At 43.9% G+C, this 13,330-nt stretch overlaps 1 protein-coding gene across 1 annotated transcript; it reads right to left on the reverse strand.

The window, feature by feature from the left end:
• Positions 1-2,301: 2,301 nt before the first annotated feature.
• Positions 2,302-4,515, reverse strand: PLAC1 (placenta enriched 1). Its single transcript, XM_023539934.2, has one exon. The coding sequence runs from the start codon at positions 4,074-4,076 to the stop codon at positions 3,447-3,449; it is 630 nt and encodes a 209-aa protein (XP_023395702.1). The 5' UTR covers positions 4,077-4,515; the 3' UTR covers positions 2,302-3,446.
• Positions 4,516-13,330: the final 8,815 nt, after the last annotated feature.

Genomic DNA, 13,330 nt, shown 5'->3' on the forward strand with positions numbered 1-13,330 from the left:
GAGTGCTAGTTGTCTTGTACAGTCTTGTATATACTGCTCTGGCTCCATCTCTAACCACCAACCTCACCCCACCCGAGACTCCCATTGTATTTGTTCTTACTTGTATTTTATTTTTAACCACCTCTGTTGTCATTGTTGTTCTCGTCAAGTTGATTTTGACTCACAGAGACCCCACATGACAAAGTAGAACTGCCCCGGAGTAGAGCTGGGTTTTCTTGGCTGTAATCTTTATGGAAAGGAGCCCTGGTGGTACAATGGTTAAGCTCTCAGCTGCAAATGGAAAAAGGTTAGTGGTTCGCACTCGCCAGCTGCTCCATGGAAGAAAAGACCTGGTGATTTGCTCCTGTAAAGATTACAACCTAGGAAACCCTATTGGACAGTTTTACTCTGTTTTATAGGGTCTCTATGAGTTGGAATTGACACAGTGGCACCCAATCTTTTTTTTTTTTTAATTTTTATTGTGCTGTAAGTGAAAGTTTACAAATCAAGTCAGTCTTTCATACGGAAATTTATATACACCTTGCTACTACTCCTATGGAAACCCTGGTGGGATAGCGGTTAAGTGCTACAGCTACTGACAAAAGGGTCACCAGTTTGAATCTGCCAGGCACTCCTTGGAGACTCTATGGGGCAGTTCTACTCTGTCCTATAGGGTCGCTATGAGTCAGAATTGACTCGACGGCAGTGGGTTTTTGATTTTTGGGTGTACTCCTAGCTGTTCTCCTCCTAATGAGATAGAACACTCCTTTCCACTCTCTATTTTTGTGTCCATTCGGCCAGCTTCTGACCCCTTCTGCCCTCTCGTCTCCCATCCAGACAGGAGCTGCCCACATAGTCTCATGTGTCTACTTGAGCCAAGAAGCTCGCTCTTCACCAGTATCATTTTCTATCCCATAGTCCAGTCCATTCCCTGTCTGAAGTGTTGGCTTTGGGAATAGTTCCTGTCTTGGGCTAACAGAAGGTCTTCGGACTATGACCTCTGGATTCCTTCTAGTCTCAGTCAGACCATTAAGTCTGGTCTTTTTATGAGAATCTGAGATCTGTATCCCAAGGCTCTCCTGTTCCCTCAGGAGTTCTCTGTTGTGCTCCCTGTCAGGGCAGTCATCGATTGTGGCCGGGCACCAACTAGTTCTTCTGGTCTCAGGATGATGTAGGTCTCTGGTTCATGGGGCCCTTTCTGTCTCTTGGGCTCTTAGTCATCGTGGAACCTTGGTGTTCTTCATTCTCCTTTGCTCCAGGTGGGTTGAGACCAATTGATGCATCTTAGATGGCTGCCTGCTAGAGTTTAAGACCCCAGACGCCACTCTCCAAAGTGGGATGCAGAGTGTTTTCTTAATAGATTTTATTATGCCAATTGGCCTAGATGTCCCCTGAAACCATGGTCCCCAGACACCCGCCCCTGCTACGCTGGCCTTCGAAGCATTCAGTTTATTCAGGAAACTTCTTTGCTTTTGGTTTAGTCCAGTTGTGCTGACCTTCCCTGTATTGTGTGTTGTCTTTCCCTTCACCTAAAGTAGTTCTTATCTACTAATTAGTGAGTTCCCCTCTCCCTCCCTCCCCCCCTCGTAATCACAAAAGAATGTTTTCTTCTCAGCAACTATTTCTCAAGTTCTTATAATAGTGGTCTTATACAATATTTGTCCTTTTGCAACTGACTAATGTCACTCAGCATAATGCCTTCCAGGTTCCTCCATGTTATGAAATGTTTCACAGATTCATCACTGTTCTTTATCAATGTGTAGTATTCTGTTGGGCACACAATCTTTATGGGAGCAGATTGCCACATATTTCTTCCACAGAGCTGCTGGATGGCTTTGAACCGCCAATGTTTCAGTTAGCAGCCGAGCTCTTAACCGTTGCGTCACCAGGGGGTCCCCCACCCGTTGTATTTGACTAGACTCCTTAAAGTTTCCCTAATGGCCTCAGTCCAGTACCCATGCCTTTGCCCAGGCTCATTCTCTGGGCTGGAATAGCCTTTATTTCCCTAGGCTTCTTTACTTATCCCCCGTCCCACTGGACTGTGTCGGTCTCATCCTCAACACCTAACATAGTGCATGGCACATAGAACATGTTTAATAAATGTTTGCTGAATGAATACACTGTTTTCAGGGATTAGTACCTGGTTTTCTGCCAAAAGGGGCAGGAGATTTTCAATGTTCTGCTGTGTTTCTTCAACTACCACAACTTAATTTGTAATGTGTACTCATCTACTGAAGCACTTTGCCTATATTATCATGTACACACATTGTGTTAACATTGCCCGTTTCTTCATAGGTATGTGGCCTTAGGCAAGTTTCTTAATCACTCTGTGCCTCAGATTTCTTATTTTGAAAATGGGTATAAGAAGAATACTTTGCTCCTAGGGTTGTAGTGAGGATGAAACAAGATGGTTCTACTATCTGAAATATTCTTGCTCTAGAGCTGGCTCCTTCTTCACGTAGAAGGCTCAGTTCAAATGAAGAGTCCTCGGAGGCCTTCCTCCCTTGAGCTACTCTTGCTAAAGTAGATCCCTGACTGGCCTCTTCCCCAGTTTCTCTCATATCATTTTGTTTTCATTTCTTCATAGCATTTGTCACTATTTGAGACTATCTTTGTTTACTTATTTGTTTACCAGCTGTGTGGCCTCAATTTCTCTGAGCCTCAGTTTCTATTCACTGCCATATCCTTAGTGCCTAGGACAGTGACTGGCATGGAGTAGCACTCAATGAATATTTGTTGACTCAATTTACTTATCCTTTTCCCTCCAAGCCTTTGAAAAAGCTAATGGACAACCAAGCTTTGGTGAAAATTTTCTGATCACACGTATTGGGGAACCCTCCCCCTCAAAAAACCCCAAAAACTCTTTCAAAATACTTTCAGTCTGTGAGTAAAGTATAAGACTCAGCCCTTGGCCTCAAGGAGCTTACCATCTTGTTGGTGGGGTATGACTGTGTGATTCTGAGGACTCTTGATGGTTTATAAGTCACTCATGCAATTTGTGTCTTCCATGGATGAAAGGTGATACAGCCGTAGATCAAACTAAGAAGGCATTTAACTTAAGACTAAGTTGAGTGGTGCAGAGTAGAAGTGAAATGGGGATGCAGAGGGAGAGATTCTGATGGGGAAGGCTTCCTTACAGGAGCTTAAAGGAGACAGGAGTCATCCTAGAAAGAACAGATCAGGCATTCAACATTTGTAAAGCACTTAGGACAGTGTCTGGCCTATAGAAAAAGCTATGTGTTTCTTAAATAAAAATGTTCAAGTGCTATTTTTATGCCATAACAGGTTTATTTTTTTTTTTCTTTTACAAAAGGATACAAAAAATATAGAAAAGCTTTATTTGCTAAGTTGTTGCCATGGGCTGCCCTTTCTCATAAAAGGACCACATGAATATTTCATCTTCTGATATTAGTAAATACTACACTAATTCTAGAAACATCATCCTCAGCCAGCCCTAAAGATGAGGATTACATGGACTCAATCAGGTCATCCGAGCGAAGAGACCAATCTTCAGACATATCAACAAAGTAAGGTGACTGCTCAGGATTGGCCTCCTGAGCCTCTGCTTGGGGACGCTCAGCCTGCGTCCCCTCTTCTTCACGGAAGACACAAGGTGGACAATCACAGATGGGCCTTCTTTGCCTGGGCTGTGACAATTCAAAGACCTCACAGGGTGCCTCATCATCCTGGGTTGTGACCGCACTCCCGCGGGCTAAACCCACAGGGCAGGGCGTAGTAAGCCACGGCGAGTGCCGGGGAGCAGCGCACGACACTGGGATCACGTACTTCAATGACGTGCCCCTTGAAGCATAGTGCATCTCGGTGCTATAGATAACCGTGTCCTGAGAGACAACCTTGGCCCTGATGCCACATTCAGTAACGCGGTAGGTGAACTGGTAGGCGTATGGCTGAACATAATTGGCAGGGCAACCCTGGCCCAAATGTAACTCACTGAAGTGCACAAACACATCGTTGTTTAACACGAAGGGGTGCACGGTGACCATGAACCAGTCTATGGAGCACAGCACAGTCACTGGATTTTGTCCATTGCAGGATGAAAATACAAAGGTGAGGAGGATCAACTTGAAGACTTTCATCCCGGCTGAGCAGGCAAGGACGCACAGGAAACAGGACACTGTTCAGTGAGGATTTCTAGAACACACAAAAACACAAGAAGCAAAGCATTTATTTCCCATCGAAAGTTCAAACATGCTAATTTTTTTAAGCAAAAGGCTGTTTCTAAAGCATGAAGAAGAGGAACACGTTCTTGTCTTGAGAGAGAATTGAAACTTACTATCATTGTTGGAACTCAATGTGTAGGAATTGCTATAATGACTTTTTTAAAGCTGGGGTGAAAATATACACAACAAAACACATGCCAATTCAGACAGGAACCATTCCCAAAGCCAACTCTTCAGACAGAGACAGGACTGGACATTGGGTTGGAGAGTGATGCTGGTGAGGAGTAAGCTTCTTGGATCAGGTGGACACTTGAAACTATGCTGGCATCTCCTGTCTGGAGGGGAGATGAGAGGGTAGAGGGGGTTAGAGGCTGGCGAAATGGACAGGAAAAGAGAGAGTGGAGGGAGAGAGCAGGCTGTCTCATTAGGGGGAGAGTAACTGGGAGTGTGTGGCAAGGTGTATATAAGTTTTTATGTGAGAGACTGACTTGATTTGTAAACTTTCACTTTAAGCACAATAAAAATTTTTTTTGAAAATGCTAATTCAACAATTTCTACATGTGCGATTCAGTGACCTCGATTACATTTTTCAACTTGTGCAACCATTCTGGCTATCCTTTTCCCAATCATTCCACCACCATTAACGTAAACTCAATGCCCCCTAAGCAAAAACTTCCCCTTCCCCCCTCCTTCCCACTCCTGGTAACCACTAATAATCTTTGGTTTCTATAAATTTGCTTATTTCCTATGAGTGCGATAATACAGTATTTGTCCCTTTGTGACTGACTTATGTCACTCAGCATAATGTTTTCATGGTTCATCCATGTTGTGGCCTGCACCAGGATTTCATTTCTCTTGATGGCTGAGTAGTATTCCATTGTATGTATAGACCACATTTTGTTTATCCCTTCTTCTGTTGATGGCTACAATGACTTCTTTAATTGACTTTACTATACTATGTTGATGCAAAACACATATCCCTCACATGTTGAATAGAGTCTACACTAAACAGAAGCGGCATCCTTTTGTGTATAACCCCAAAAAGAAAGAGAACAGAACCGCTTTTGTGGCAAACATTAAATAAGGAGACAGAAGATAAACAGTTTAATTCAAGCTGGCAACACTCCACTCCTTAAGGGCCCCAACGTCCTCACATGCGCCATGCTGAAGAACCTCTCTGAGGCCTTTTACCGCCTAAGGAGTGGCAGGCAGTGCCATGGGGAGAAGAAAGAGCGGCACGAAGAACAAGGGTCTAGAAAACAATATCAGAAGGAGGTGATAAATAACGAAGAAGGAAGAAAGAGCGTTATCATCAAAGATGTCCAACTCAACTTTCATTTTAAAGGTGAAAATGATGTAAATCAAATCAAAAAGTGCTTACAATTGGGAAGGAGATATATTTGCATAAATGTGTGAATCCACGTTTGTTCCCTGCATAAATGAATTCATTCTGTGACTAATGTTTACTGAGTGCCTAAGGTTAAGCGGAGCCGTGGTGGCGCAGTGGTTAAGTGCTTGGCTGCTAACCAAAAGGTCAGCGGTTCAAATCCACTAGTCACTCCTTGGAAACCCTATGGGGCAGTTCTACTCTGTCCTGTAGGGTTGCTATGAGTCGGAATCAGCTCGACGGCAATGGGTTTGGTTTAGTTTTTAAGGGTAAGCACTCGGCTGCTAACCAAAAGGTCAGTAGTTTGAATTCAACCACTCCACAGGGGAGAAAGATGTGGCAATCCGCTTCTGTAAAGATTTACAGCCTTGGAAACCCTATGGGGCAGTTCTGCTCTGCCCTATAAGGGTCACTATGAGTCAGAATCAACTCGATGGCAATGGATTTGGTTTTTGGTAAGGTGGCACAAGTGTTTAAGCACTCAGCTATTAACTGAAAGGCCAGCGGTTCAAACCCACCTAGAGGTACCTCCGAAGAGAGGCGTGGCAGTCTGCTTCTGAAAGGTCACAGCTTTGACAACCCTATGGAGCAGTTATACTCTGACACACATGGGGTCACCATGCGTCAGGATTGACTCGACAGCAACTGGCTTGGTTTTTGGTACCATGTGCACAGCACTGTGCTAAAAAGCATCCAAGACATTTCTTTCCTTCCCTTTGCCCCAGCTGCAAAAATCCAGCCCTTTGTCATCCTTTGATATTGATGAGTTTGGTGCATTCTTTGATGGAAACCATGGTGTAGGAGCCCACCAGGAAAGTGTGCTGGCCTGGACGAAGGGCTTTGTTTCTCACTTAAGCACTTGATATGATTGGTGCAGATGGAGTCTCACTATCTCTGACATATCATTAATGACTCCCCATTCTCTCAGGGGTATTGGGGTATAAAGAGAAGCCCAAGGGGTCTGCTCGGCTCCTTCCTTTCAAATTCTTTGTTCTTTCGGAAATGGGACCTGATTTTTGTTTTCCACAAAGCAAAAACAGAAGCATCTGCAACACACACACACACACAAACAAACAAACAAACAAAAAACTACCCTCTTAAAAAAAAAAAAAACCCTCTTACTCCCTCCTAAACAAAACAAAACAAACAAAAAAAACGAAACTAGTAAATTCTGATGCCAGTGGTCCTCGGTAATGATTCAAGAGTTAAGTAAATAAGCCATTCACTCCAGAACAAGGCATGATATTTGCTGCGGCTCCTTTTCGGAGCTGAAGGAATCACCCCATCACGACTGCACTATTTTCTCTGTCTAAAGACAACCTTGTCTTCAACATACTTTTGCTGTTATTGGCTGCTGTGGAGTCGGGCCCCCCGTCTCATGGTGACCCTGGGCACAACAGAACAAACTGTGCCTAGTCCTATGCCATCCCCATGATCGGTTGCAGATCTGACTGTTGTGATCCATAGGGTTTTCATTGGCTGAATTTTGGAAGTGGGTTGCCAGGCCTTTCTCCCGAGTACGTCTCAGCCCGGAAGCTCCCACTGATAGAGGGGTGGTGGCTGTGCATGAGATGCATTGGCTAGGAAGTGAACCCAGGTACCCTGCAGGGAAGGAGCCCTGGTGGCACAATGGTTAAGTGCTCAGCTGCCAACCTAAAGATCAGGGGTTCAAATCCATCAGCAGCCCCACGGGAGAAAAGATCTGGCGAGGGCACCTAAAAACAACCACAACTCCTGCATGAAAGGTGAGAATTCTACTACCGAACCACCAATGCCTCCTGTCCACACGCTTAACCTGTGGAACCTGTTGCTGTCAATTCTGGCTCCTGGTGACCTTATAGGACAGAGCAGAACTGCTCCATGGGGTTTCCAAGGCTATAGCCTTTATGGAAGCAGACTGCCTCATCTGAGGAGCAGCTGGTGGGTTCACACCGCCGAACCTTTCATTAACAGCCGAGCATTTTAACCACTGTGCCACCAGGGCTCTTCTTCAACATGCTTAGGAGTGGCTTAATTTCTTTTTCTCTCTGTCTCTGTCTCCTTCTTTCTTTCCTAATACCCCTTAACATCGTCTCACAGCCTGGGCCTATTTGCCCTGAATGAAAACCTCCCCTTTAAGTAGTTCCTAGATTAGGCCAAGGAAACAGTCCGTTCCATTCCATTTTTGTTGTTTAAATCCAAAAATTGAGACCCAAGTTTAAGGCTGTCTTCTTGTCCAGGGACTTCAGCCAGCCATTTCCTCCCCCTTCCTCAAGCATCTTTCCGTCTGCTCCTCCCCTTAAGCCCTCAAGGACGACCCAAATAGAGTCATAGAAAACAGTTGTCCTCAACCAGCCGTTTTAGGCTATCTCATCTTCCCATCCCCACTCCTTGAGTTTCACTGCACCGGATCAGCCTCAAAGGGTTTAGTCACATTGCTGAGTTTGGGGGGTTCACTTCGCACAAATCTGTAAGCTTGGAAAGGACAGAATCGGTTTCCTCTCATTTTCTTAACGTCACATTTGCCACATGCTGGGAGTAACAAATGGAGATGCCTATGCAGGTGACAACATACCTCCGAATGCAAAGTCAGTGGGACCCAGATTAATGCTGTATAGGTGAGAGGGAGGAGGTGGGATTTCAGGAGAACAGCAGAATGTGCACATGGGGCTTGCTGATGCCTAGCTCGTCCCTGGGTGATGCAGATGGCTAATGTGCTCCGCCGCTAACTGGAAGGTTGAAGGTTCAAGCCCACCCAGAGGTACCTTGGAAGAAAGGCCTGGCAATCTACTTCTGAAAAATCAGCCATTGAAAACCCTGTGGGGCCTACTGTGACTCACACAGGGTTGCCATGAGTCAGAGTCAACTCCACAGCTAATGGTTTTTTGACACCTAGCTCAGTGCAACACTTTGGGAGTTGCTCCCTTTGGCTGAGTACAGATCGTCGGAGCTGGATAGCCTGGCTCCCCTGCTGCCTGCAGTTCCCAGGGAAAGGTAGAGAGGGTGTACGTGTGTGTTGGATGAGGGTTATAAGTCATTCACAACCTAGTGTGAATTCATCATACCAGCTGGCTTTTCTAACACCTAGCTGAGGTGCTCTGGCCTAACGGGATCTCCAACAGGGGAGGGAAAGGGTGGTCTCTGGTCACTGGGAGCAGAGGAAAGAGAAGGCCGAAGGGTTAGAGAAAGCAAGGGGATGCTAGAAGAGAGGGTGGTGTCAGGGTGTCAAACTGGAGGTATTTTTAGCCGTAGTCAGGGCTGTGCACAGCTTCCTCTTTAAAGTCTCTAGCAACCTTCAGAACCGAGGGGAGTGGAGGGCTGGAGAAGGAAGACAGGCAGAGAACGGGTGCTCACCTTGGACTACTGGCCAGCTTCTCACGCAAGCGTCTGGGCTGTTAGAAAGCAGGTCTCAAGGTTTGTACGACCACAGCCCCATTTTGATGTGATTGCAAATGATCTCCGTGATATTTCAGAAACAAGGAGCCTAGATGCATTTGTATAGCCAAGTAGGGCTCAGCTATTGGTACATATTGTCCTAAACTGAGCTATAGAGAGGCTGGTTAAGGCCAGAGCCGCTAATGACACCTGGATGTAAACTCCTGGCTTTCCCTGCAGCTACAGAGTACAGTAGCTTTCTGTTTTTCTAAATGCGGTTGATGCATATACATTGCCCATTAGCTCATTTAATGGAATGTTCTTCATCCCCCCCCTTTTTTTCAAGAACTCCCCAATACACGGTTGCACAACTCCAAGAATGTAATCAATGTCACTGAATCATACATGTAAAAACGGTTGAATTGCTGTATATTTTGCTGTGTACATTCTCAACAATAAAATAAAAAAAAGAATAAAAAAAAAGAATTCCCCACTAAGTCAGACTCTTAAGAAACCATTTACATTTGAAAAAAAAAATCATGAAACCGTTCATGTGGGGAATATGAACCCAATTTCTGATCGTTTTCCAAAACAGAGATTCAATATTGGTCTCAACGAAGAGGATTTTTAGTCTCAGGAAGAAGAGACCCTTTTGAAAAGAGACAAAAGCTGCAGTCCACATTAGTTTTGGGGTGGTGGTGAGTGAACTGAGCAGTGCAAGGCCAACCTCCTTGAACGCAGACAGGGTTTTAGCCTCCTCATCTCCTCTGATGTCTTTGGAGGCACACATGAACTCTCTGCCTGGGGAATGGGGAGGGGAACGAGCTAAACATTTCCACATCTGGTTTGGTAACGGTTTGGAAAAAGAACTCACTCCATAGGCTCCTGGAAGCTTTTTGGGTCGACAGTTATTTATTTTTAAAATTCAGTCTACTCGTGACAGCATAGTTATCATTTGTATACTGTTTTCCCAGAATCTTGTTGTCAAAACAAAAGGAAACAGAGGGGAAAAAGGAAACGCCAAAGCAGCATGCAATTATCTCAGGGAAATATAACTGTCAGGGCTGTGATTTGCAGCAAAGTTTCCTCGCCCTCTTGCAGCTGATTTGCAGAAAAAATGAATCTGCGTTGGAAGAAAGATTCGTTTAGGAAGCAAGAGTTGAGAAAAGAATTCTACCGCTTTGTGAACGCTTTCGTATGGAAATTCAAATAGTCACATTCTGACTTTGCCCTGCCAACTATCTCCAGGCTTGAAGCCTTTAGATATTGAGGGTTTTTTTCTTTTTAAGCCCAGTTTTAAGGAATTAGTTGCTTCACTGCTCCCAAAGAAAGTAAGGGTTGTGATTATCCTAATGACGTCGAAGGTACATTAAGGTGAGTTAGAACATTAAATAATTGCTTTGGTCGAATTTATATGAATTCTACAGACTCTTTGGCGGGTCCAGTTTTCCAAGGCCGTGAAGCACGGTGTTAAAGTCACTGCACGTTATTCATCATTTGGTGTGGGACAAGAATTATGACCTGCTAATGTTAGCAATATCCATTTTCTCAACAGAAGGAGACAAATGGACTGAACCCTAGAAAAGGCTCCATTAAAATTAAACCGAAAAGCAGTCATTAAATACTTTTTTGTGTGTGTGATTCTAAAAGTTAACTGTAGAAAAATTGGAAGATATAGAAAAGAAAAAAAGAAAGAGGACACTCCTCAACCCCGAAATAACCACTGTTAAATCCTTGGCTCATATATTTCTAGTTTTTTGGGGGGAAAAAAACATATATACGATCCTAAGTCATTTCTGCAAAAAAAAAAAAAAAAAAAAGCCAAGGCTTTTTGAAAGCTGTTTTTAATTTTTGACATTGAATTTGAAAGCAATCAAAGTATTATTTTTGTTTGGGCCATCTGGTTTTGTTCTTATAATCTGTTAAGCTATCATGCATAGTTTAAATGTCATGGTTCATCTCATACACAAATAAAGGTTACGAAAGAAATAAGAATCCAAGCTCCTTGGGAGAGAGAGACGTTTTCACTGGGTCACAGATTTGGTTGCTAAAAGGTGCGGAGCGCGATGTGAAATCAAACCATCACACGGCTACATTTATGACTGAACATAAATATTTCTAAATAAACACAGAAAGCAGTGTTTTAGTGGAAACTGTAGATATCGGGTCATGGGAACTCCTTCCCTTCCGGGCAGAGAAGCGGAATTAGTTTAGTTTTTAAAGTTGAACAAAGGGATGTATTTCAAAATTTCCATAAAATGTAAGGAACATCCCAGATGCACACTCCTAAGTCAGTTTATGTTTTAATTTCATAATTTATTTGAGTTTGACTTTTCAGAAAATGACACCCTTGGCCACAAAGCCCCAGAGTCCCTTCCTGTTCTAAAAGACAAGGTAGGTTGTGTGTGCGTGTAGCTCACAGCAGCCCTGGCCACATTTTTAACCCATTAGTCGTCTCTGGAGCTCTGCCCAAACCAGATAAAGGCCCATCCGTTCGCCAGGGATGATTTTAGGGTGTTGGCCACAGAAGGCAGGGGGTGAATCAGATGCTCTGGTACAACTGCATCAATAAATGGAAGCTTATTTCTAGATGGCTTCCCCAAACAGCCAGGCACACTTCCTTCTCCCTCTCAAAACTGGGGTTCTGGGTACAGGTTTTTGTAAAGCAAGGTGCATGTCTTTGGCTCCGGCTTAAGAACGGCCTCAGTCCAAATCAAATCACAGTTGACTTACAGGCTATTGGGCTGATTTTTAATGGACTTGACCAGTTTGCATCTTTCCAAAACCCAAAGTTACCTTGTGTATACCTACCCAGAATGTGGCCACTTGGTGCACGTGTGAACACCCTGACTGAGGCCATTCACTGTCCCTTGGCTACCTTTGGAGTCCCTGGACCTACCAAGGCAGGATGGACACAGGCCCCTGGTGTTGCCTGCAGATTCCCTCAGCTAAAGCACAGAGCAGATCTGCCCAGTCACTCCAAGTTTGTGCCAAGCACAGAGGTAGGCGTCCAAAATGTCACATGTTCCTGGGAAATTGGAGGCCAGGTAGGCTAAGTCTCACCTACCCCAAGTTGACCCTGGGCTCCCTCTGGCCTGGGCTCTCTGTTCTGCTCACCTTGACTAAGAGAGAGATCCAGGACAACTTCAGGTTTTTGTTGCAAGCCCCCTTTCAGCCTGAGTGCTCCCAGAAGTACTTGGCAGTTGACCCCAGCTCCATATATGGTACACTATTCCACTGGTAAATATCTCCGTCAGTTGCCCTCACTTGTACTTTTCACAGGACAAAGATTTGACTTTGAGTATGCTAGCTCTCTATCTTAGCAAAATCAAAACACTTGGGGTAGAGTGCTAGCTTGGTACTTTCTTCCTGCAATTAGTATTTGGTAGAAAATGTATATTATAACAGGTCGGCCTTGTGTTATTTGTGTATATATAAATATTAAAACATAAATATATAATATACAAATAATGTTAAAAATAAATATAACAGGCTTACCTAGTATATTATGATATCTTATAAGCTATACATATATAATACTATAATAACTTATATTCACAACAAAAAGAGGATTCCCGATCCCACCTGGCAATCTATTGCCCCCTTGACAAAGAATAAAGGATCCCTTTCTGAAATTTCTTTTGAAAATCAGGACTTCGAAGTGATGTCACTTGGCTACAAATATTTAGGATTAAAATATATATACACATAGGCATTCATGGTTCAGTGGTAGAATTCTCGCTTTCCATGTGGAAGACTCGGGTTCGATTCCCAGTCAAGGCACCTCATGGGTAACCATCACCCATCTGTCCATGGAGCATTGTGTGTTGTTATGATGCTGAACCTGAGCTTCCCGATATACTAGGAAGAAAGGCCTGACAATCTACTTCTGAAAATCAGCCAATGATCTGCAACTGATCGCTGTGCACAGGGTCGCCATGAGTTGGGGGCTGACTTGACGGCAGCTAACAACAACAACAACAAGCATTGTGTGATAGACAGACCCATAGAATAGTAACACCCGAGAGGAACGTGCTCCTTAGAACAATTGATTATACGAGATCAAAAGGGTAACATTTACCCAAAAGCAAAGATGAGCAGGCAGGAAGGGATAGAAAATCAGGACGGAAGGAAACAAAAAAACTGGAAAGGAAATGGGGAGAGTGCTGACACACTGTGGGGAATGTAACCAATGTCATGAAAGACTTTATGTACAAAATATTGACTGGGAAACTAATTTGCCCTATAGACTTTCACCTAAAGCACAATAAAAAGTTAAAAAAAAAACTCATCGAGATGTTCTTCTAAGTGAAAGAACCATCTACTCAGAAGTAGAAGGGACTGCATCAGCTTTTGTAAAATTACCACCTTTGTTTTGCCTCTATAGTCCCATTTTACAGATGAAGAAACTGAGACCCAGAGAGGTTAA

This window comes from Loxodonta africana, chromosome X, assembly GCF_030014295.1.
Source record: "Loxodonta africana isolate mLoxAfr1 chromosome X, mLoxAfr1.hap2, whole genome shotgun sequence".
NCBI classification, from domain to species: domain Eukaryota; kingdom Metazoa; phylum Chordata; class Mammalia; order Proboscidea; family Elephantidae; genus Loxodonta; species Loxodonta africana.